The sequence below is a fragment of the Brienomyrus brachyistius genome, chromosome 16 (genome assembly GCF_023856365.1).
Source record: "Brienomyrus brachyistius isolate T26 chromosome 16, BBRACH_0.4, whole genome shotgun sequence".
In the NCBI taxonomy this organism is placed as follows: Eukaryota; Metazoa; Chordata; class Actinopteri; order Osteoglossiformes; family Mormyridae; genus Brienomyrus; species Brienomyrus brachyistius.
In genome coordinates, this window is record NC_064548.1 from 21,491,048 (window position 1) to 21,510,448 (window position 19,401).

The 19,401-nt window shown below is 48.4% G+C and overlaps 1 protein-coding gene across 1 annotated transcript; it reads right to left on the bottom strand.

Moving 5' to 3' along the window:
* Positions 1-583: 583 nt before the first annotated feature.
* pgap1 (post-GPI attachment to proteins inositol deacylase 1) lies at positions 584-19,395 on the bottom strand. The gene is made up of 28 exons (XM_048978856.1): positions 19,231-19,395; positions 17,652-18,097; positions 16,796-16,949; positions 16,349-16,524; positions 15,543-15,714; positions 15,300-15,460; positions 15,047-15,099; positions 14,503-14,569; positions 13,121-13,229; positions 12,982-13,040; positions 12,801-12,884; positions 12,641-12,690; positions 12,050-12,101; positions 11,880-11,957; positions 11,695-11,770; positions 9,299-9,372; positions 8,743-8,794; positions 8,518-8,584; positions 8,297-8,402; positions 8,159-8,197; positions 7,675-7,768; positions 7,248-7,338; positions 6,941-7,165; positions 6,685-6,820; positions 6,382-6,432; positions 4,603-4,832; positions 4,378-4,482; positions 584-2,754 (listed from the first exon to the last, which is right to left on the bottom strand). The coding sequence occupies exons 2-28, from the start codon at positions 17,781-17,783 to the stop codon at positions 2,616-2,618; spliced, it is 2,832 nt and encodes a 943-aa protein (XP_048834813.1). The 5' UTR covers positions 17,784-18,097; positions 19,231-19,395; the 3' UTR covers positions 584-2,615.
* Between the last annotated feature and the right edge of the window lie 6 nt (positions 19,396-19,401).

Genomic DNA, 19,401 nt, shown 5'->3' on the forward strand with positions numbered 1-19,401 from the left:
TTATGATCCCGGACAACATTATTCTGCTTTAAAATGTTCATCAGCAGCAATGTTTCATCAGCGCCATCTGAAATATGGTTCTGAAATATAAGTATTTACTGACCCTTACCAGCACGTTTGTGTCTATTCATCATCAGTTTGTGTGGGTAAGGTTAGGAAATTTAAGTGTGAGGTCACCTGTGCTACGACCTTATGCAGCAACATGGTCTCATAACCAGTCTGGCACTGTGACCAGAGGGGCTAGAGGCGTCATACAAGGACAAGAGGTGGCACAGGTGGGGTATCTTTTAGTCCTAAACTAGTCCTCCGCGACCCCCAGACAGTCCACGGTCTTGCTCTCTCCCAATTCCTTGGGAGTTAGGAGGGAACGGAAACATGCACCGTCACAGTGCCAGATTATGGGATGCCATTTTGCGGCATAATGCTGTATGCAGAAATCATTAGTGATACTAGAGTGTGGCATTATCCTAAACTACCTGTCCTGCGTAGCTGTCTCTCCATGTTCCACCTGTAGGTCTCCCTCAGTACCGTAAAAACCTGAGGATCGTCACAGACCCCCCCACATTTGCCCAGCAGAAGTCGCAACATCTTTACAACTTTAATTAGAACAACAATATGTACAAATAGCACAATCTTCAAATAATTCATATTCAAAAATGTAAAAACCTTCTACATACCATTCAATAAAGGCTTTTACCCGAGACATTGGCGCATAGGATTACCTGAAAACCACCGACGGAATTTACCAGCCATGAAGCCCAGGGTACGTTTCTGCTCCAGGATGCTAGGGAGCTACATGTAATAGGGCAGAGGGGCCAGGCAGACGCCTGTGCACAGCGGCCTTTTACCACCTCCAGTCCCAAGTAGGGACACTACAGACTGCACGCCTAGTCGGTATTCATGGACACTTAATATCATTAGCAGTAATTGGGCAGACTGGCCAGTAGCTGGACTGTAACAGCAGCCCAGCGCAAGTCAGGGTGCTGGGTTTACATGGTGAAAAAGGGGCTCCTGGCTCTACTGTGCCCCGAGGTCCCCTGGGCAGACGGCCTGGCGCACGACCACAGACGTCACGGTTTACCGATGGGCGAGCGAGGCTTGGCGTGTGACACCGAGCTGCGTTTCACGGGACGTGCCAAACAAAGACCAAAGCAGCCCACACTGTTTAAAACACAGTTATACGCACATTAAAGTCACCATTTTACAACATCAGCATGTCACGCATGTCCGTACGCAACAAGGACATGGTACAGGCCTACAGTCATCTACTAGATGTGAAGCCCGTCCTCTGGGGGGTGCTGAGCACGGTCACGTGGCGCCCCCTGGCTGCCAGCCATGGGAACGGGCCCACAAAGGCCTCTGGGTAATAATGTTAAAGACAGCTGGTGTGGAAATTACAGCAGGAGCGTGGCGTGGCAATACAGGGGTTAAAAAGACCACTTCACACCATCGAAAAGCATGTTTTTCTAACTTCAGCCTACACAGATTTTTTACTGATTGACATTTATACATGTACCTGAAATGTGGTTATTTAGCTTGCACACGCACACACGCACGCACACACACAGGTACATTCACAGTGAAGGTGACACAGGTGTGTCACTGAGGTGCGAGGGACCAGCAGGTGGGAGATTTTCTGTGAGCGGTGGGTAAGAGGGCGCTGTGGCTGATCTGGGTGGATCTCCAGACTTGAGACTCTCACTAAGACGTGCGGATTCCCTCACGGCCATGTGCTTCCCTTACATAAGATGAAGTCAACAGCGCCCTCTGCTGGAGGAAAAACCTCCAAGCTAAACTAGAGGGGTCCCCAGCAATCACACCAGATCAGTAAGAGGGGGCATCTCTGCAGGAAGGCACTGGCGTGTACTTTATCACAGTGGAGGTCGGCTAGGCCTCAGAGGGAAGGGGTTGTGGCTGAACTTCACCGGCCCAGTAGCAGGTCCAGATGCGAGTGTGCCAAGTGTTCAGACGTCATACACACAGCCCACGTTGACGACAGCGTTAGCCTACAAACTCTGTCTGTGGGGAGAGAGGCTGGGAAGCAAATAACCTACGCATCATAAAAACGGCACTCTCTATCAGTTGGGTGCTTCATATTGCCCCCTAGTGGCTGAAGGTGGGAGGACAACAAGAGGAGGGATCATGGCCCCTAACACGTCTGTTTGTCTCACATCTCTAATGTCTTATATAAAACACACACATGCACACAATGGGGGGGGGGTACACTCCAGTGTCAGCAGACTCCCCTCATGGCACTGCATGGCCCACGCAAAGGGACCCAAAGCCTGGCAGCAAAAAAACAGAGCGGAGACCCAGGAATGATGGGAAGGGGGGCGGGGCTTCTGAGGGGGGAGGGTGAGGTAAAGGAGAAAAAAGCAGGCCAACTGGAGAACTTCACTTCACTCATGGTCAAATAAGGCTTGGATTACCTCCAAATAATAAAAAAAGGTACTTCACATGATAACAGTCAAAACTCACCATATCTTATCAAAAGACGATGATGAAAATCAAAGTCACTGTCACCACACCTGAACCAACGAAAGGACCACAAAACCCTTTTCAGGAGACGCAGAGGACTGCGGAGGGGGAGCCTGTCCCCTGGGGGGGCGCAGCACTCAGACGTGGCTGCAGAGGAGCAGCAGAATCAGGGCCGTGCAAAGGAGGGGGGTCACGCGGTACAGGTGCAGCAAGGTGAAGGTGGCCATGGCGACGCAGAGGGGCGGCAGGAGCAGAGGGACCAGGACCAGGATCTTACTGAAAGACAGACAGAGGAGCAGCGATTAAGGAAGGGGAGGCTGCGCTGACCACCAGCCCCCCCACCCAAGAGCAACGCTGCACCCATCCTTCACAGTTACATCCAGCAGATCCTTTTATCCAGAGCGGGGGGATAAGAGGGGTGTGGACACTCTAGCAGATTCAGAATCGTTCCAGTTCAGAACCTACCATTGGCCCCCCCATGCTCACCAAAATGCATGGAAAGGGGACACCCTCCCCCTCGCCTCCACTCAGCAAATTCTATCCACTATGGTACCTGTACTTCCTCAGATTGGGGGCCCAGAATCGCTAAGTACGCTGCTACACCAAAGCGACGTACAAGTCAGACAAACAGCACAGTACAAACATACATGGGAGGTGACTGGGCATCAGTGCAGAGAGGCTGAGCTTCCAGTGAATGCCCAGGAACCAGTGTAAGCAGCAGTGCATGAGCAGCACAACAAAGCAAGAACAAAGCAGTAAGAGCCAAGCGCTGTCCTGTCGAATGACAGTAAGACAGCTGTCAGAGTTGGCTCTATGTAACTCATAATTATGCATCCATTAATTATGATGCAAGACAGATGATAAATTATTACTGTCGTTATAAGAGAGAGCATAAAATGACCACATTGCCACTGGCGGGGGGGTTTTGGCGTGCTGGTGAAGTGGCTGATTCCAGGCCCGATCCTCACTAATACCCCATTTCCACCAGCACGGTGCCGGAGCTGGTGCCAGGCTTTTTCCCAATCCAGAACCGGCTCTGCACATTTCCACTGCAGAAACATGGTCCTGGGCCAGAAGAAACTGCTCAAGCACAGCGACATAGAACAGCTGGCCTCAGAATTTGGCAAAGAAACATCAGAGAAAGTGGGATGGGTTATTGTATCCAAACCTTCTGAATATCCAGAAAATTCAATCCATAACTGATATAGTTTTGTCTAATATTGCCGGTGCCAGCAATGAAAGAACTTCACGGCTTATTAGTGGAATAACGTTACAATTTAATTGTAATTAAATTAAATTAAATTTGCAGACAGCAAGTGGGGAGAAACACAGTCTTTAAGGATAAAAAAGTAGATACAGGCGATTCTCTGAAAACTGTGAGACTTTGGTCTCCTTAAAGTCTTTTTCAGTTTGGCAGCTTATCCATCCATCCATCCATTTTCCAAACCGCTTATCCTACTGGGTCGCGGGGGGTCCGGAGCCTATCCCGCAAGCAATGGGCACGAGCAGGGCACACTCACACACCATTCACTCACACATGCACACCTATGGGCAAACTAGCAAGTCCAATTAGCCTCAGCATGTCTTTGGACTGTGGGGGGAAACTGGAGTAGTTTGGCAGCTTATAAAAATTGAAAATATGAAACTGGTGAAAATAGATCCAAAAAAACGGAATTCATGCGGACCTATATTTTACTCTCACTTCCGTATATGTAACATTCCTGTTCCTTTCTGGTGGAAATGTGGGCCAGTTCTCAAAAGGCACCAAGCGAGAACCAGCCCAGCACCAACACCAACTCCGTGTTGGTGGAAATGAGGTATAAGACACCACTCCCAGACTCGGCCCAGCAGGCAAGTGGAATGGGGGGGGGGGGGGGGGGGGTAGATGCCGACGTGTACCTGTGTCTGAAAGTGACACAGCTGCAGTTGATCAACAGAATGGTGGAGGTGAGCAGAGGCAGGGTGAGTGGCCAGCAGGGGTCAGGCTGCAGCCGGATGGCGTACCTGCAGGGAAGAGAACAGACATGGCGTGTTACCACCCTGTACCTGCGGAGGCGCCAAGACAGCAAAAGCCCCCAGGCCCCACCCACAGGTACAACGGGCTGGCATCGGAAAGCACTGCACCTCAGGCTCCGGGCCCAGTGGATCATGGAGGGCGTGATCAACACCATTGGCACGGTTAGCAGCGCAGACAAGCTCAGGTGTAGTTCCAGATCATCTGTCACTTCCTGAAGCACCAAGTCTGTCAGCAAGGGCCCCCCATTGCTCTTCGCAGTCGCCGCGTGACCGTCTTCATCCACATGACCATCTTCATCGGGGCTGCTCCTTTTGTCCACCTTCTGCTGCTGGGGTGCCTAAGAGGTAAAGCAGGCATGTTAGGTTAGCGTGTTTGCAATGTTAGCACGTTTGCTATGTCAGTATATGTGCTAAGCTAGCCGGCATTTTAGCATGCTAGCATGAACTCTTCAGACCTGTTACACCGAAGAATGCGCAACAAACTAACTCTGTAAACCCTTAAATGATGCACTATATTATTCTAATAAAAGACTACAGATCAAGGCCGACATGCAAAGTTCCAAAGAAAAGGAGAAACCTTCATGCAAAATAATATTTCTTCATCATCATCATCATCATCATCCAGAAATGCCACGATTATGCCATTGTTCATGCATCCTGTCATTCCTGGCATACGAGTTGTGCAGTTTATCTGGGAGGCGGAGGACCAGTGGGTCACATGATCCAGGCAAGTTTCAGCCACCAGAGCTGTGGTTTTGAATGTATGCGGCCGTGATGTGATGTGACAGATCTGTCATCGGTGCTGAGCGAACGTGAGATATCCCAGAAAGGAAGCAGTTAACCACTCTGGACAGGCGAGAGGCTGCAAAACATGGGGTTTAATCGTTTCAAATGTCTGGGTTTTCGTGTCATGATGCAAGAGATAGCAGATGTATTATTTTAGGTTTGCTTTGGCAGGAGGAGTGAGAGAGGCCTGCGATGGCAAGGCGGCAAGTTTAACAAAGAGCCTCGGAGGATGCCGGCTTTGTTCATACAGGCCCTGATTGTTCCCAGATAAACACTGACGCTCCCCTGATGAAAGGACAATGAAGAGAGAGAGGTGGGGGCAGGCTTTTTCCTTCACACACTAAGATGAATACAGAGGCTTTATAAGCAGCCCTTCATTACCCATCAATCCACCCATCCGTCCATCCATTTTCCATAACCGCGTTTGCAGAACAGAGCTCTCCCAGAAAGCAAGGAGCACGAGGCAGAGGACACCTTGGATGGGATACCAGCCTATCACGGCACAAGACAGGGGACACCCTGGACAAGATGTCAGCTCAACGCAGGGCACGAGGCAGAGGACACCCTGGACGGGATGCCCACCCATCGCAGGGCACGAGGCAGAGGACACCCTGGACAGGATGCCCACCCATCGCAGGGCACGAGGCAGAGGACACCCTGGACGAGATGCCCACCCATCGCAGGGCAAGAGACAGGGGACACCCTGGACGGGATGCCCACCCATCGCAGGGCACGAGACAGAGGACACCCTGGATGGGATGCCAGTCCAACACAGGGTGTACACACCATGCTAAGGGCAGAAGGAAGCCTGCAAGACATGGAGAACACATGCAAGCTCCACACGTGTCTGAAGGAAGAACTCGAACCCCCAGCCCTGGAGTTATAACACTTCAGGAAGTGACAGAAACTAGGAGAGTGAGGGGCTCAGTCTTGGGGAACAGTAGGGGTACTGCAACTTCACCGGCATCTACGTTACATTCCTGTCCTGGAGAACGGCTCTACTCTGGGGAAGAGGCAGGGCGCTCCTGCATTCGGCACGGACGCTTATGGACTGGAGGGCGAATGCTCTACTCCGAGAGTCAGGACTGACTCGTTACTCACCAAGTTGAGGACGTGCTTCAGAGTCCTGTGCGTCATGAGCAGTCTCAGCACCTGTGCAGACATGAACAGTTCGGTCAAGACACAGAGCTAATGGACCGGAGGTTCAGAGCTAGTATGCCGGGGGCAGTCTGTGGGGAAGCCCTCAGAGATGCAGACACAGGCCTATTCATCTGATACAGTCATGTCAATGGAAGGGGGGGGTTATGGCCTGAGAAGGTTTGAACAGGGTTTGGGTTAGGATTTGCGAGGGTTAGAGTTTGAGATGGTTAGAGTTAGGGTTTGGCAGTGACCTCAGATACCCACCCGGTACAGGTAGCACAGGAAGGCCAGGGAGAAGGCCAGGGCTCCGCATGTAATCCGCCCCAGCACCCCCAGGGTCAGAATGAGCAGCACCTGAGCCCAGGGATGGAGGACGCCACAGTGCCTGGACAAACAAGGCCTGCAAGAGATAAACATGAATGCTGAACGTGGCAATGGGAATATGGCGGATAAACACAGAGATGGACAGATAGTTAGCGGGTAGTGATTTTCGGGGGGGGGGGGGGGGGGGGGTCCTTGCCTGTGCAGTGGAGCCATGACCAGAGACAGTGCGCGCAGAGCGAGCCGAAACAGCGCGCTGCCCCAGAAGGCCACGCCGGCTCCCAGCACCTGCAGCAGCAGGCCCAGCAGCCGGCTCCAGTCCTCTGCGGGGTCCACACTGCCCACGCCATCCAGGGTGGACACGGGCAGGCTGTCCGGCAGGGGCAGCGACAGGGCGGACCAGCCGTCCCGGAACCAGCTGAGCCTGAAGGAGAGGAGGCGGGGGGGGGGGGGGGAGAGTGAGCCGGACTGGGGACGCCAAACGGGGAGTGGCAGGCGAGACCCACCTTAGCAACAGCTGCAGCAGGTAGACTGGGATCTCCACCTTATGTGGCTGGATGGCGCCCCCTACAGCCGTGCTCATGGCCAAGGGACGGCCTGTGGGTTGAGTGCAATGAAAATATAAATTAAAATAACTACATGTAAGTCTACTTTGTCCTCAGAATATACAACCCTACTGGAGCTAGAAAGTGTTTCATGACCAACCAAAACACAAAGAACTAGCGTCTTAAGCTGCTATTTTTAAATCCTGAACAGAAGCGCGAGATGTTGTCTCGCTGTCGGCCTGCTGAACACGATATGCTCCTGTTCCAAAAAAAAAAAAAAACCAGACGCCCCTCGATTCGTCTCGAAGAGGAGACTCTGCTTTAATGATCGATGGGGGTGTTAAGGCTGACTGCGGACCAGTCTTCCAGTCTTTGGGGCCCATCTCACCTGTCTTGATTAAGGAATCAATCTGTCTCTCGCAAGCCAGCAGCAAGCCCACCGCAGTGTAGGACGGAAGGGTCGGACCACAGTAACGCAGCATCTGGGGATGGACACACACACGCACATGCACGCACACACATGCACACACACACACAGACACGCAGAGTCAGACACAGTGACCTTGCAGATTGGCTTGGCTGTATAAATTAACACTGTTTTGAGTGACACCTTGTGGTCCTTGATTACTCTTTTTTAAGCATTATTTCTAGATGTCAGCACAGCTAGATTCACCAGACAAGCTCAAAGGTGTTTTGTTGTCACAATTTCCCCTGTGAGCTTCTGAGAGACAGTAACTCAGGATCAGTGTTTGGACTTTGGTACGGACCATAGCCCATCTGCCAGAACGTCTGGCCAGGCTGTTGCCTGAAGGTGACTTACTGTTTATTCAGCTAATGAGGTTATTTGGTTATTGAATTTTTTTTTTTTTTACCTGGCCCAGCACCTTGGGGAAAGAGGTCCTCACTGACACCTAAGGACAGGAAGATTCACCATTCAGCATTTCTAACTCAACCTGTGCACCTGTATTAAAATCTATCAAGAGAAAAGGCCGAAGACTACGGTGCTGTACCTTGTACTGGCAATTAGGGGCAGTGTGGAGCTGCAGAAGGACACTGGATGTGTTATCAGGTCGGCTAGTGTGTAGCATGGCAGCTATCTCTGTTACTGAGGGCACACTGAGAGAGAGAGAGAGAGAGAGAGAGAGAGAGAGAGGGAGGGAGATCACAATACAGTTGTAACCCAGGAAGGGAGGTGAAAATAAGGAAATAGCATCAGGCTAAGGTGACCCACCTGGCCGCAGTGAAAAAACCCTCCCTGAACCAGGGCACGGACAGTCTGTACACACTGGGCAGGCGGTCTACAGGGAGGGGCAGGGAGACAGAAACCATGAAACTGGGGGCCGACAGTAGTGGTTAATGTTAGTGATCTGCGCCCTGCAAATCCAGACTAACCCCCATCAGCGGCTTTACTTTCCACTGCCCACAATCCACACAGGAAAAAACAAACTCGAATTACCTTTGCCGGTTTTGCACTGGCTCATAACGGTGATTCTGAAAGCCTGATAGACCTGCAAATGGAGCACAGGTGCACATACTTCAAACACAAGCCATGGCCTGCCCAGTCTGCAGGTGATGATCCCAGACCCATACGTTTCTCTAGGCAGAGAGAGACCAACCCCTCTAGCTGATGATCCCAGATCTATGAGGTTCACTGGGGCTAAGGGTGACAATCCCTGAGGTGGTGATCCATCAGCTCCAAAAAGATGCTGGACCATCCTTGATTTTCAGGGAGCAGAAAGGGATTATCTCCGAGCTTTAGTTGAGTTAGATGATGAGGTCTGGCCTACACTGTCAGAAAAAGTACACTAAGGCTGTACCCTCAAGGCTCTGCCAATTGTACCCTAGATCTAGACATGTGTACCTTTTAACCTTTTAAGGTACAGAAAAGGACGTTTTTGGGGTACATTAATGTTATTTGTACCTTAGGGAACAAAACCAGGGCTGTACCCTTTTTTCTGACAGTGTACTGGGAATGTGGGTGACAACTCTGTGCCCTGAGGTCAGTGTTTCACCTGGTGAAAGTTCTCCAGCCGCACGGTGTGCAGAAGACCAGTGGAGTTGAGAGTGACGTCACTGACCGTCAGACCTGTGGGGAAAAAAAAACAGCCAAATCAGCAGCCATTAATCAGCAGAGTTTCATGCTAACAGCACATCTGTGTTCGGCCTCCATGCCAAGCCCTACCTGTCTGCTGTAAGAAGAGTTACAGGAATGAATCACAGGAGAGCAACTTAGCAAACAAAGTTAAACAGCACTGCATAACACAAAAACAGCGAAGTATAACAAAATGACAACAAAATGTACTGTTGGAACCAAAAACACAACAATGCTGTATCACTGCAATTTATGGAATATATCTTATAATATATCTGACAGCTTGGTTAACTGTTTAGTATGGAGTGGCTACCACGATGGTCAAATACATATATAGTTTTGAGTGTAAAATTATTACAATGGGAAACCACATCTTATCTATTTGACCAACAAGATTAAAGCAACCGAACATTATGCCAAATGATGAGAGTTGTACAAAACCATTTGCACTAAACTAAAACATTTGGACATTTGTGTGAAGCAATGAGAAATAATATTCTGCTGTGCAGAAAGGACATTATGATGTCGGAATTACACCGGTTATTTTGCAAATGTTACGTGTCATTTAAGAATTGCTCCAAGGCAAGCAAGAAAAACTAAGTATCAGTTTGCTAAAGACAAATGATTGGTCATCGACAATGAGAAAGTAGGAACCGACTCATTTAGCACTGCGGAGCTCAGGAGCAAATTACACTGACATACTGACAATATATCTAAGCATTTTTACTCTTGTGGTTAAAACGATGCTTACTGCACTTTTCATCTTGGTGGCACTGACTAATTCATTGGTGTTATTTGAGTTACAGGCTTTTGCAGCTACACCATAGTGCTTTGCTGCACACACAAATTGTCTTGAGAAATGTTCTTATAGTATTGAGAACATCAGGTATGCTTCATTAAATGTGACAAAGCAGTCAAGAAAAACTGTAATACACACAAGTTTATCTCACTAACCAACAATAGGAACATTCCCCGTCTGGTCATGTCTGACCAAACCTTTTTAATTCTCCTAGAAATCACATCTTTGAACTCCGTTTAGTGAGCGACTTTAGCCTACTTTTGGCTAACACTACAGTAATGGACTCTAATTGTTAAATTTTCATTAGCATAAAAGCCATACATTGCTAATTTAGCATATATAACATTCATTACCAATTTAACTTTGACTTAAATTTGTGCTTTTGAATAAACTTGGAGAAGCTTAAGCCGCAGTGCAGCTCACTGGCTTCTCTGCTCCGCACCTGTATGCAGGCAGGATCGCACTGTCAGCTCTCTACGCTGTGCACGTTTAATGCAGTGCTGTAGCTACGCTTTTGCAGGACCTAAGACTGCATTTACAGTTAGATTTCTCTCCATGTCCTGTTTGTTTTAGTGATTTGAGCAGCTTATACATGCAGAAGGTATTGCATTTTTATGATTATAATTTGAGCAACTGAAACATTTGGTGGGGGGGGGCAGGACATACAGTAGGGGGGGTAGCTGCACCCATTTGCCCCCCCGTAGATCCGCCCCTGGCCTACATGCAAAATGTCCAGGGGCCGTGTTTGTGTCTGACATCTGGCACGAGCGTAAGCAGGACTGGAGCTACGTAACGTCTAACAAAGCAGTGAGAGTTAGAGAGCTAAATGGTGTCCCACTGAGTGACAATAACACAGCTGTCAGCTCTGGCTCTGTGTAAAGCTCATGCCAGAATTCATTATTGATGAAGCAAGACGGACCATAAATTATTACTGTCGTTATACGAGAGACCACAAAAAAAAGCACATTGTCTTTGGCGGGGGGTTCTGGCTGAGCATGGGGGTGGGACGGCTGATCTGGCCAGAGCTTAACGAAAGCAAGATATGAAACACATCAAAAGAACATTAAAATTTAAAGGAAATTAATAAACGTATATAAAAAACAAAGATATTGGTCACGCTTTACTCGAGGGTGCACAAGAAACTTAGTAACTCGGCTACTGCTCAAGTACAAATCATGACCCATTATGATTGATTAATGAAGAACAAACACAGGGTCAGTACACAAATAACACTTAGCTACTGGTTAATTAATGCATTAAGTAAAAGTGTACTACTACATTATTTGTGACCCCTCAAGTAAAGTGTTACCCGATACTGTCTTAACATCCAAATATCCTGGAGGAGTACAGTACCATCTTACACTTTTAATAGTGGGCAGTACATTCAGGCACTCACACTGTCCTACTCTGTGGTATAAAAATAGCTTTGACCCTTAAACTTTAGCTCTAATTGAATGCTGAAAAGCAAAGGGGAGGGGGGAGTAGCTTAGGCATCCTGCCACATGTGGGACACTCACCGAGGGAGAGGACATGTGGCACAGGTGTGGACACCATCCTGGAGTCCAGATTGAGCCACTCGCACTCCACACTGAACTGTGAGAGGGATACAGACAGGATGCAGCTCACAGTCTCACACGGGCATGAGGTTAGAGCCCTAAACTTGTAACTGTGGGGGGGGGGGGGCAGTTCCAGGAGGACTTACCTGATTACCAGCAAGGTTAGAGGCACCGATGACCAGGTGGGACACCGAGGACAGGTCACTGAGCTTCACTGTCACGACCTGCGGACAGTGGCGGGCAGACAGCTGGGTGACTCACAGGGGCCTTCGCGCGGGTCGCCCACGCGCTCGTAGTGATGGGGGACAGGGCTTACCTTATAGGCGGGCAGCAGTTCTGTCCCCCAGGACAGGTCTATAGCCTGCGCGCTGACAGGAGAGAACACGGGTCACTTTAAGTATGCAAATTATTCACTAATTACTTGTGCTTCTTGTCTGTCCACCAGCCCTTAAAATTTGCACTACAAAACAGGGCAAAAAATGTATTATACTTTGAAAGGACTGGCAAACCAATGAAAACACACCCAAATGATGTCACCACTAAAAAAGACACAGAGCACTTATGTAGACCAGACATCTGACATATCTGAAGTTGGGGCTGTTTCATCATTAAAAAGAAAAGTTTTAAGGTAAAGAAATACCACGTTTCTTTTTTTATAGAATATAATGGTTTAGCTTCCAGGATAGGCGCCGGACCCCTGTGACCCTGCATAGGCAATGGATGGATGGATGGATGGATGGATGGATGGTTCGGCCAGGAGAATTGGGCGTAACCAGCACCAAACACAAGCTGGGAGGGACTCCTGCTAAGCCAGAATGTAGCTGAAACATCCAGAAAATGGTGAAAAATGGGGAGTACAGAACTCCCTGAACACAGGAGGTGAGGGCAGGGGAGGGGCAGCTCTCACCAAAAGGAGGTGTTCATCTGGGTGCATCCATACAGCCAGCTGCTCATCTCCTGCAACACACAGCGGAACGGCAGCTGTCACGACACACCAGTCCCATCACTTACCACCAGGTAGCGTCCCTGAGACATCACTCATGTCCCCGCACAATGCTTCATCTCACCAGACTGCTGCTCCGACAATGGAAGTGGCTGTAAGCCTTCCTGCGGCCAGAGAGGGCGAACAGGAAGTACTTCACCCTGGGCTCCTGCAACGACGTGTAGCGACATCAGCCCGACATGGCGGCTCAACGCAGGAAAGCGAAAAAAGCGCGAGAGCTTGGGGGCCCCCGACCGGACGCCGACCTTGGGCGCGCTGTACAGCAGCCTCAGGGTGTTGACCTCTGTCCACGCCTCAGCAGGGCCTGCATGACGGAAAGGGGAGAGTCGTCAGTGGGCGACTAATGCTACGTGGAGCTCCGGGGGTCAGCTCCCTGCTACTGACCTGATAACCAGGAGACCTCTGTGTCATGCTGCTCTTCCAGAAGCCGCATTGGATGCCTGATGAAGTGATGCTTCAACACAGCCATTCTGCGCTGCTGGTCCTCGGTGAACTGTGGTGACGGGTACATACACACACACACATACACACACACACACACAGGTCAGTCCTCCTAGCTGACAGCCACAGCAACAACAGCATCGGTGCCAAGAATAAAAAAAAAAAAAATTGCACACACACACACACACACACACAACATAAATCAGATGCTAAGATGCAAGAACCTGATCTGAGTCAGAGTTTAAATTAAGTAACACTGAAGTCGACTAACAATATTTAATGTAAATATATTACCACTGCACTGCCCCACATGCATATTGCACTACTCCAAACACTCTTTCAGTGGTGCAACAAATCAAGTATGTCTTCAAGATTAACAGCATTCTACAATAAACACGAACCCACAATCAAGTCACAGGGGAAACCTGATTCTCAAGCGAGGCAGCTTTACCTTAAACACAGAGCGTGTTTTTACTTAATCTACCAGCAACCTGGAAACGTCAGCTACACCCTGAGCCCTGGCCTCTTCCCCCAAAGCATTTTCCAATTGATTTACCAGAGTTACAATCCATTACAAACTGAGCTAGTCGAACAGACTGAAACATGGTCAGGATAAGTCCGTTATCTGCAAACGGGGATATAGTGACAAACAGCGGAGTCACCCCCCCTCTCAGGATCGTTAAACACAGGGTGCTGATCAAAAACAAACACTCTGTTTTAGAACAACCATCCATCCATCCATCCATTTTCCAAACCGCTTATCCTACTGGGTCACGGGGGGTCCGGAGCCTATCCCGGAAGCAATGGGCACATTGTGTTTAAATATAATTCCTCCTCCTCCCTCCATTTTCCAAACCGCTTATCCTACTGGGTCACGGGGGGTCCGGAGCCTATCCCGGAAGCAATGGGCACATTGTGTTTAAATATAATTCATCAAAGTCAAATAATCTTTTTCCATCAAAGCCATATCCTGAGAATCAGTGTGATTATATCTGCCATAAAGGGTGGTTAATAAGCTTAATGATGTAATTATTAGTGATTATTTAATGCTTTGCTGCTTTTTAAATAATGATTACGCCATAAAATAGTTCAGGCAGATCCCATTTCATGAATCTAGTTTCTATACAGTAACTGGCTCCCATTTATATCGTGACTCTGTGCTGGATTAATGGTCAAGGAAAATTGTTCCCATGTAAAGCTTCTATTCTTTGATCTATATCTGTATTATTTTCATTTGAATAAACAAACCAGGCCCAGGTAATATAGAAGAATGAGACGAAGGTGACAAAGGGACACCAAGTGTCAGCTGCATGTTGTCTGCGTACCTGTCTTGTGTCTGGGTCAATGAGGTCAAAGAGGGCCCTCACAGTGGCAAGAACCAGCTCTTTGCACCTGAATAAGACAGTAAGACACATACAAACGTTTGTATTCATATCTTTGTGGGGTCCCTCCGTTCATCTCTATGGGAAAAATCTCTCCCAACGATGACAACCTTTTTTGATTGCAGTGACAATTAATTTATTTTTTTAAATTGAGTTTCCCCTTGTGGGGATCGAAAAAATTTCCCCCACAAGGTCAAAACAACAGGTTTTTAATTACGTTGTGGGGACATTTAGTCTGTGTATATATACATGCCCACACACAACCACATACACATGCACAGAGTGGTCAGCCCCCCTAGCTGACAATCACAGTGAGAACAACAGCGCCAAGAATAACACACAAGTGCAGTGCTCTTTAGTTACTTTTGAAGTTCATCAAAGAGATAAACATTAGCAGGGATTTATAATAAACCTCCCCATTGGCAGACGTCCACCCCACCAGCCGAGAGAAGGAGGCTCAGATGTGTACAGAGACAAAGAGACTTACCACACGATGGACAGGTGGTCTGTGGACACCCAGGTCCTGGGCACAGCAGTGGTCTTTAGCAGAACCCCGCAGAGGAGAGGAGGGGAAAACCGAGAGATGGGGAAAGTCGTTAGGTGCTAATCACTCACTTGAAAACAGCAGGGGGACCCGGGTGTGTTGCCACAGCAACAGTGAAGTACTTTAGCATGGTGTCTGCCTGCCAGTCATTCGGCATGATTGCAGTCATGTGACGGGACTCTCTGAGGCTGCTTACCACCATGGACAGCTTGCTGGGGTCTCCCTGGGGGCAGGGCAGGGCCGTCAGGCCAGAGCGTACCTGGTAATCCCTGTGCCCCCCCCCTACAGACAGCACCGTCACATTGTGGAGCTCCTCCGTCCCTGCACACCAATGCCTCCTAACTGTGGAGTAAAAATCTGACACGTGGGGGGGGAATGGTCATAATAAGGTGCAGTAAGGCTGCTGTGAACTGGATGGGTGAGCTCTGTGTCTTTGTACCTAGCAGGTCAGCGTCCAGCGCTAACACAGGGGCCTGGTGAGGCGAAGCCTGGGTCAGGATCAGGCTGACCAGTGTGGGGTCGAAGCGAGGCAGTGTGAAGAGAGCCCGGGCGACCACACCGCCCATGGAGTGTCCTACCAGCACCACACTGCGCGGGGGGTGGGGCTGATTCTGGACAGAGATATGAGGCGTCTGTCAGATCACCGCCCTCGGCACCACCGGACAGTTTCTTTCCCTGTGTCAACAGATTCCTAACCCAGTGACCGACATCCCTCCAACATATTGTCATTGTTTCACCTGCACTGTAACTGTGTCTGCATATTATGCATATTTATTCTTCTTTGCTGTGGTTCATCTGCCATTTTACACTGAGGTCGTGTTGCATATGTTTATTACTTATTTGTTTACTCGTTCTGATATTACACTGCTGTGTGTCCTGCACTGTCCCGTCTTGTATGACACTGCTGTGTGTCCTGCACTGTCCTGTCTTGTATGGCACTGCTGTGTGTCCTGCACTGTCCCGTCTTGTATGGCACTGCTGTGTGTCCTGCACTGTCCCGTCTTGTATGACACTGCTGTGTGCCCTGCACTGTCCTGTCTTGTATGGCACTGCTGTGTGTCCTGCACTGTCCCGTCTTGTATGGCAGTGCTGTGTGTCCTGCACTGTCCCGTCTTGTATGGCACTGCTGTGTGTCCCGCACTGTCCTGTCTCACATTCCTCAGAGCAAATGTGGCAACAGAACTTTAGAAAAAAATGAAAGGGGCCTAGTTGATGCTACGCGTACGTCACGTGACCTCTCCTGACCTTGTAGAGGCGCAGTATGGCCTTGATGCTCTCGTGTAAGAAGAGTGTCTGTCGCTGGAGGCTACCCCCATAGAGGGCCACCAACTCCTCTCTGAAATCCACGGTGAACACGTTCAGGTGGATCCTGCCAGCCATGTGCTCTGCTTTCCGGAGAGCTACTGAGCCCAGGGACCTCGCTGACACAGGAAACAAGAAAAAACAAACGTGCCCTAAATGGTTAGGCACTCATGTTTTTTAAGTCACAAAGAAGTCATGCATGAATCGAGAAGTACAGCTTGAGACTGGTGGACGATACAGACAGCTGATGATATACAGCTCCATTAGATCTGTCAGCTGAAATTCACATGGCTCCAGAGCTGATCAGGGAGCATGCTTATCTGAAACACAGCTTCCACCCGCAAGATGACAGCTAGACACCGGCTCGTGGCCAGGCCACGGACTCCTCACCTTGCTTGTAACTGCCTGCATTTCCAGGTAGGAACAGCACGGGGGCGCCACTGAGTTTCAGTCCCCGGGTTTCCTGGGCGTAGGCACCCTCTCCGTACAGGTAGAGCCCGTATCCTGGGTACTGATTCGCCACACGCCGGGGCAGCTGTACACGCTGGGGGGTGCACATAAACAGACACAAAACAGAACAGAGCCATTTACTGTCCAGCTCAAACTGGCACTCAGATTTACTTCCATGATGTCCTGCTCTGACCAGCTTGAAAGTAGCTCCCTAATCCGAATGGAAAATTAAGACCTGCCTGCACCACACTGGGTCTGCTGATCCAGTGAAGGCTGTGCCCTTTCAGCCTGCCTCTGACCACTCCTCAGCCTGCCAGAAAATCAAAGGCCAGGTCGAATGTAGCTAATCAACTTAAGGAGGATCAACAGGGACAGTAAGGGAAGGATCGGACATGGGTGCCTGAAAAAAACAGCCACCAAATGAACGAAATATTGCCTGAACATAACTACATTTTCCTTATCCACTTTAAATCTGACTCCCCATTGCCGATTGTTTCCACTGACCATCACCTCTAACCTACGCCCAGACAACACGGGAATGGCGATGGAGGTATAATTATCAAGTCACTTCGATCCGACAAATGTTCGGTTTTCCTGTCTTTATCGGAGAAATGACACAGCACGCCACTTTCACATGTTCAGAACAGCTGCCTTCAGAGCGGTTCTTAGCGGGCTTCTGGCGTCCGTAAGAAAGCAATGTGCGCAGCACCGTGCACGCTACGTATACTCATGCACGCCGTGCATCACGTTGTACCCAGCCGCCCCCCACCCCTAAGGACCCCCACGATCCGCTCACCCGGTATTCGGGGTACTCGAACATGTAGGTCATGCTGCATCTGTTCTCCTCGAATCCCCACATCAGCTCCCGCAGCCCCATTCCCAGGAGCCCCAGGACACAGCTGTAAAAGGCGACCGTGACGCTTTTCATTTCTCTGCCTCTTTGTTTCTGTTGCTTTCCGGCAGCTCTTGCTTAAACCGCTGTCATTCCGAGTCCATGTTCAGCCTTCCTCATTCCAGCATCTGGGTGTCAACCTGAACCTATCGTGGTTGCGAACAGCAGTTTCAGCTTCACGCCCAAAGGATGACAGACGCGACTGACGGCCAATAGCCGAAGCGGTGCGGAAACGCTAGCCAATGAGGCTGCGAAATGTTTGGTGACGTAAAAAGGGGCGGGGCTTTGGCTGATCACTGTCCAGAGTAATTGGAATACACAGCCGCGGGCAGTAACTGTAGATTCTTCGCCTGTGAAAAGAACAGCGCAATGTAAAACTGAAAAGACGTGAAATAACAAAGGGCACAAATGACGTTTGCGTCCCGTAGTTGTCACAATACAAATGAATAGTACTGCATAATATTCATAATATAATCTAATATTCTGTAAATGTACAATTGCTTACGTGTGAGCAAACAACGTATCCCAGTTGGCATGCTTAGATAAACTATCATTAGACAGAACGCAGGCATAACTAGGTTTGCAGGGTTCGTCGTTTGATGCTTTACATAGGCCTATTTCAATGCAAATGAGAATAGGCTAAATTTGAATAAACCTACTTCCTGTCTTTTTCTGCGAGATTTATCTTTTGAGATCAATGGGGAATTTAATCAGAGTTCAACAAGATTTGCATTTGAAATAATAATTTGTTGTAAAATTATTCTACAACACACTAGAAATTTAATTATACATTCACGATATGAAAAGTCGTGAATTAAATAACATTTTGAATCATTCTGTTCATGGTGAATTGTTTTCAATTTCATAGACGTTTTCACCTAAATTGGTGGATTTCTTGCTAAATCAGTTTCGTGACCTTCATCTGAAACTATCTTTTACCAAATGGTGTAAAATTTCCTGGTGTATGATCTGATTGCTGTGTTATGTATTCCCAATGCTCATTAACTTTGTGTGGTACTAATTTTCAGGAAGTCTTTAAAAATTTAAAACGCCATTAACAATCGTTCACTAAATCTTGTATCTCGTATTTTTTCCATGTGTAGTAAATATCTAATCGGTTTTTTCACCACATAATACAATTTAACTCTATTGAATGAAGTCAAAATTTATTAATATCATTAGAAGGCATTCTAGAAAAAGCTAGTAGAAACTGTGACTGAGCAATAAAATTTTACTATTTTGCAATACTTCGCGACCTTTGGTAAGATGAAAAATGTGCCATCTCCTACTGTGACCTGTATTGTTTCTTTAAAAAAAAAAACGCAGGTCGGATATGTTTCCTCAAAAGTTACTAAAAAATCACTAACTAAAATGTTGCTGTTACCAACTGAGGTTACTCATTCCCGGTTTTCTGTTTAGAAGATTGCTTCATGTTACGAATCTATTTGTACTTCCGGAGGATTGCAATAGGATACACACTTACCATTTATTCAATTCATTTGAGCTTTACATAGCGCCTTTAGCAAGAAAGTCGCTCAAAGGGACTTGACAAGAGTGTGTGGCAATCCACTGTTACATTATTTTTTATAAAACTCGGCCTATGTATAGTGACGATTGTTACTATACATAGTTGTTTATGATATCTATGGTTACT